The 6,000-nt window shown below is 31.6% G+C and overlaps 1 protein-coding gene across 1 annotated transcript; it reads left to right on the top strand.

The window, feature by feature from the left end:
• Window positions 1-1,095: 1,095 nt before the first annotated feature.
• Window positions 1,096-5,686, top strand: LOC110629533 (glucose-1-phosphate adenylyltransferase small subunit 2, chloroplastic). The gene is made up of 9 exons (XM_021776553.2): window positions 1,096-1,575; window positions 2,375-2,671; window positions 2,972-3,241; window positions 3,362-3,541; window positions 4,080-4,183; window positions 4,272-4,383; window positions 4,590-4,688; window positions 4,825-4,944; window positions 5,392-5,686. The coding sequence occupies exons 1-9, from the start codon at window positions 1,294-1,296 to the stop codon at window positions 5,506-5,508; spliced, it is 1,581 nt and encodes a 526-aa protein (XP_021632245.1). The 5' UTR covers window positions 1,096-1,293; the 3' UTR covers window positions 5,509-5,686.
• Window positions 5,687-6,000: the final 314 nt, after the last annotated feature.

Below are 6,000 nucleotides of genomic sequence, written 5' to 3'. Positions count from 1 at the left end.
TTTATCATTAATTTGTCTAAATTTAATTTAGTTTTATTAGTGATAATTATGATAAATTAAAAAAATTAATTTTATTATTCAAAATTTAAAATTTTGTAAATAAATATGAATTATGATAAATATTTATTTATTTTTAATTACTTAAATTTATATTAAAAAATTAAAATTTTTTATTACAAATAAAAAATTATTATAAAAATAAATAATTAAATTAAAATTTTTAAATGGTTAAATACGTCAGATTTCTCCAGCAATATCATGTTATAGAATTTCTTTTTTAAAGAAAAAAAAAAGAGAGCAATATTACAGCACTTCACGAGCTTCGTGTAACCGAGAGCAATAACGTTGTAATTTGAAAATTTAAACTGAATTTATTTGATTCAAATTATATAATTTATTTTTAAAAAATTTGACTCATTTTAATTGTGAAAATTCTAAAAATTTTATTTTTCAACTTAATTTAATTAATCCATCCTAAAAAATTAAATTAATTAAATCCGATAATACATCTCTCATAGAAGTATTGGTTAAGCCGATGAAATCGGTATTTAATTTTTATAAAAAATTTATTAATTAACTTTTTAATTTTAAAAAATATATTAAAGTATTTTTTAGATTTTAAAAAATATTAATTATTTATTTTATTATTTTTAATTATTAAATACTTTATTATTTAATTTTTATAATATAAAAAATATTAATTAATCATTTAATTTTATAAAAATATATATTAATTGATTATTCTGTATTTAAAATATATATTAATTTTAAAATATTAAAATTAATAAAATAGTTAATTAGATTTTTTTAAATATGAGTTTTTTGTACAACAAGTATCAAACAATAACTTTTTTTTTTCCTTTTTAAAAGATACGCATCACGTGATATCTCACATGCAAACATTACTTTTATTCTCAATTTTTTTTAAAGAAAAAAAATAAAGAAAAGAAAGAAAGAAAGAAAGAACGAAAAAAGGGACGGTTAAATGACAGCCACCAAAATATTATTATTATTTATTTCCAAACCCCAGAGATTTTTTTTTCTCCCATTAAAAACCATAAACAATTGATTCTTTCCAAAAATGCCCTTGCCAGCTTCTCTCACCGCCCCGCCATCACGCAAACAACCCCGTAAATTCATGCAAGAGGATTGGGCAAAACGGTTCTCAAAATCAGATCCTCCACATAAATCAGACATGAGACTCTGCCCTTCTTCGATGAAGAGGGCGTGTTCACGTGAGAGAAAGACACGAAGGTTTAACATTTCTTCTTTTTGCGAAATCTGAATTTGCAAATGGCCAGTATGGCAGCGACCGGAGTTCTGAGACTACCTTCGTCTTCGTCTTCGTCTTCGTCGTCTTCTTCTTCTTCTTCATCGTCGTATATCTACCGGAGAATACCTCTGCAAAGCCTCTCATTCTCCTCGTCTAATCTCTCCGGTGATAAGATATATTCTAAGGTTTTTTCTGTTTCCCGTGGAATTGCTTATAATGAGAGAACTCCGATGATCGTTTCTCCTAAGGCAGTTTCTGATACCAGGAATTCACAAACTTGTCTTGACCCTGACGCTAGTAAAGTGAGTTTTCTTCCTTTGTGCGTGTGTGTGTGTGTGTGAGTGTTTGTTCTCTTTTGATCAAAGTTTCAATCATTCTGTTCTAATTTCAGCTCAATCTAATGCTTGGTTCCCAGTTTTTACGCTGTAATCAGGTTATAATTAGATGCCTTTTCTGTTCTTTGGATGTTACATTGCTTTCTTCAATATTTGATCGTAGTATATAACGATCAACTAGCCGTTATGATATGACTGTAGATAGTTGGATTCAATTTCAGTAATTTTAACCACACAGATCGTCAAATTTTCCCCTTTTACAAGAACTTTAATTTCACTATTTCATAATGTACTTGCTAATAGTCATTATTTGATATTTGATTGTACATCTACTAATATCAAGTCAACTGTGCTGACCATTAGAAATTAGTTGGCTTGAGGCTGATATTGATCTGACTTTTCTTGTATATTTTGATTTCCTATATGCACCAACACTTGATTGGAAATGAAGGACAGAGAGACGAGATTGAAATTTAAAAGAAAATTTTAGTGTACATAATTAGAATTGACCTGATTGCTCAAATTTTCCAGGTTTCTTTAATTGAGTTATTATCTGTAATTTATTGACAAGAATTGTGTATCCTATATTGTAGAATGATATCCAGCAGCATTCATATCTAATAAACTAATTATTGGAAAGTCAGGGCCTTAGAAACTACAGGACATTTCATCAATTCTAGCTCTCATATGGAGCTCTTTTTGTTTTCAATTCCCTTCGTAAAATGAAGGGTTATGCTAACATTTTGCTATCTATGATTCCTAACAGAGTGTCTTGGGAATTATTCTTGGAGGTGGTGCTGGGACCCGCCTTTACCCACTTACCAAGAAGAGAGCTAAACCTGCTGTTCCTTTAGGAGGAAATTACAGGCTGATTGATATTCCTGTGAGCAACTGCTTGAACAGTAATATATCAAAGATTTATGTTCTTACACAATTCAATTCTGCATCTCTCAATCGCCACCTGTCACGGGCTTATGCAAGCAACATGGGTGGCTACAAGAATGAAGGTTTTGTTGAAGTTCTTGCAGCTCAGCAGAGCCCAGAGAACCCAAATTGGTTCCAGGTACTGATTGGTTTCAGAAATTCTTGTTAAGCTGCATTTAGATAAGGGGATTTAATATATATGTACATATTTTTCCGAGTTTTAGTTTAAAGTGTGCAGTCTAAATTTTGGTTTGTTTGACAATAGTTTTGCTCAAGATGATGATATGTAAAAAAAAATACAAATGCATACCGAACCAAATGCAACCTTTGTCTTTTATGCGAATAATTTTATTCTTGAGGTGCCTTTTCTTTCTTTCTTTCTTTTTTGGCTGTTATTTATTATTTCATCTCCTGAAAATTTTAATTCAATGATTTACAGGGCACGGCTGATGCTGTAAGACAATACTTGTGGTTATTTGAGGAGCACAACGTTTTGGAGTTCTTGATACTTGCTGGGGATCATTTATACCGGATGGATTATGAAAGGTTTATCCAAGCACACAGAGAAACTGATGCAGAAATCACTGTAGCTGCTCTACCAATGGATGAAAATCGTGCAACTGCCTTTGGTCTGATGAAAATTGATGAAGAAGGACGCATAATTGAATTTTCTGAGAAGCCAAAAGGAGAGCAATTAAAAGCGATGAAGGTAGGTCCTTAATTTCTTGTGAATATGCGCTTTTACGCTTTATTATTTGACACAGGTTACAAGGAGATAATTTTATTTATTTATTTATTTTTAATTTTGTCGCTTATTGTTTTCTTTTAGGTTGATACTACAATTTTAGGTCTTGATGATGACAGAGCAAAAGAGATGCCTTACATTGCTAGTATGGGGATATATGTTGTCAGTAAAAATGCAATGTTAGATCTTCTGAGAGATAAGTTTCCTGGAGCCAATGACTTTGGAAGTGAAGTTATTCCTGGTGCTACTTCCATTGGGATGAGAGTAATTACCGTTCATTCAATCATCTCCATTTATGCTTCTCAAGTTTGTATGAAGAATGGTTTGTTATTCTTGTGGCATATAGGCATACATGTAAACATGGTCTGAATAAGGGAATCACAGTACAAAAATTTGTCTTTTATCTATGTTGAAGCTAAAATGTCTAGCCTCTGCAAGCAGCATATATGGGTTTTATAACATACCTTAAGTTGTATTAACATGCAATGGATGCCTAAGCAGGACATGACATGTGTTCATGAGTGCATAGTAGTCCCAATTCATATTCTTTTCTGAAGCTGTAATGTTATCTTCCGAGGTTATTTACTTGTATTCTTTGTGTGCTAGCATCTTGAACAAGCATTTTGTTTTATGAAGGATTGAAAAGTCCCCTTTGGTACGTAAATCTATTCGGCTGAAAAGTTTGCCATTACAGACTTGCGCATTTTCTTTGCTAGAGGTTTCAGCATCAAATTATCTTTTTTTTACTGCTCTCTATATCTTTTAATCTCTAGAATTCTAAATTGCTCAATAACATTTATAGGTGCAAGCTTACCTATATGATGGCTACTGGGAAGATATTGGTACAATTGAGGCATTTTACAATGCCAACCTTGGGATAACTAAAAAGCCAGTGCCAGATTTCAGGTATTTTGGTTCTAGTTTTTAGTTCTACCCGTGTGCATGCTTCCATCTGGATCATAATTTGATATGTTTATTTAATTTGCTTTTGCAGCTTCTATGATCGTTCATCTCCAATCTATACTCAACCTCGCTATTTGCCTCCATCCAAGATGGTTGAGGCTGATGTTACAGATAGCGTTATTGGTGAAGGTTGTGTTATTAAGGTAAGTTTCTTGGTCAGAAATTTTGGCGAAGGTCGTTCAAATCTAGGCAACGGTGGTTCTCTGTATTGTGTCCTAGACCCTTATCCCTTACATTTGATGTTGAATTTTGTTTATATATCCTGTAGTAAGATTATTGTGATTTTTGAATGCGCATAAAACTTCATCTCTAGACATTAACCTCTCTCTTTCCTGTTTGTCCTTCTCAGAACTGTAAAATTCACCACTCTGTGGTTGGGCTTCGATCTTGCATATCAGAAGGTGCAATCATAGAGGACACGTTATTAATGGGAGCAGATTATTATGAGGTACTGCTCCTGAGAATTATCATATCGTTATATATTGTCTTTTAACTCTGAATTGAATTGGCAGAAGTGATGATTTCACTTGTGTTCCATTTCCTGTTTGTACTGATTGTCTTTTTTCTGAAACATCTTGTCTCAGACCGATGCAGACAGGAGGTTTCTGGCTGCAAAGGGTAGTGTTCCAATTGGTATTGGCAAGTATTCTCATATCAAGAGAGCCATTATTGACAAAAATGCTAGAATTGGAGATAACGTTAAGGTAATAAATAGAAAATAGAATTGCAACTTTTGATTGAAGAATTCTTCTTGTTTTAATCGTCTTCTCTTCTAGTACACCACAACCACCCATTTCTTCAAAGAAAGCTAAACAAAAAGATGAATGATTTCTTTTTTCTTAAAATTATTCAGTTACCCCACGTTTGAAATCAAGAAATTTATAAGAATATTCAATTGATTATTTTTTTTTTTGCCAATTTTCAGATTTGGAATGAAATAATTTAATTCTTTTTTAACTTTTAAAAAATTCATTTTAAAAAAAAGTTGCATGATTGTGTAATTATTTATTTAAACTAAAAGCAATTGATTGCCATTTCAAGTTATGTGAAACTAATCTCTTTTTGCCAGTTGCTATGAACATATTGGTGGGATTATTCACAGTTATCTTGACATGTAGTATAAAAGTCTGCACATTTTGTTTGTGTTACAGATAATCAACAGTGACGATGTGCAAGAAGCAGCTAGAGAAACTGATGGATATTTCATAAAGAGTGGAATCGTCACTGTAATCAAGGATGCCTTGATTCCAAGCGGAACTGTAATTTAGACATTAATTATGGCGTTGCATCTTTTGGGATGTAATAGCAAAGTCTACTACTTTTCATTTTCAAGCCCTGTTCTTCTTTTCTTAATGTTTGATGTATATGCCCTGGTTGTATAATGTTTAATCAGTAAAGAGAGAACCTGGGAAATTAATATGAAACTTAGCTGGTGCTCTTGAACATTTAAAATTCTAAATAATTATGTATCTTGTTAAAATATTTATAATTCGCTGATAAATAGCTAATATATTCAATAAAGTAGCCTATAAAAGTCAAATATTCGATGAAAATTACATAGAATAATATGTTAAATGGTTGGTCAGATGCTATTTTGGTTCTTCCTTCGAATAATGGATTTATAAAATAACAAGAACACTCCTGATTTGGTGGGCAAAATCTCTGATACTTAAGTGAATAAGGGATTCAAAATGGACTTAGAGAAAAGATCATATAATCATGAGATAGCTTGCATGTTTAGAGATTGCCCGTTTAAATAG

The sequence above is a fragment of the Manihot esculenta genome, chromosome 13 (genome assembly GCF_001659605.2).
Source record: "Manihot esculenta cultivar AM560-2 chromosome 13, M.esculenta_v8, whole genome shotgun sequence".
Taxonomy (NCBI): Eukaryota; Viridiplantae; Streptophyta; class Magnoliopsida; order Malpighiales; family Euphorbiaceae; genus Manihot; species Manihot esculenta.
This window is presented reverse-complemented; position numbering and strand designations above follow the sequence as displayed.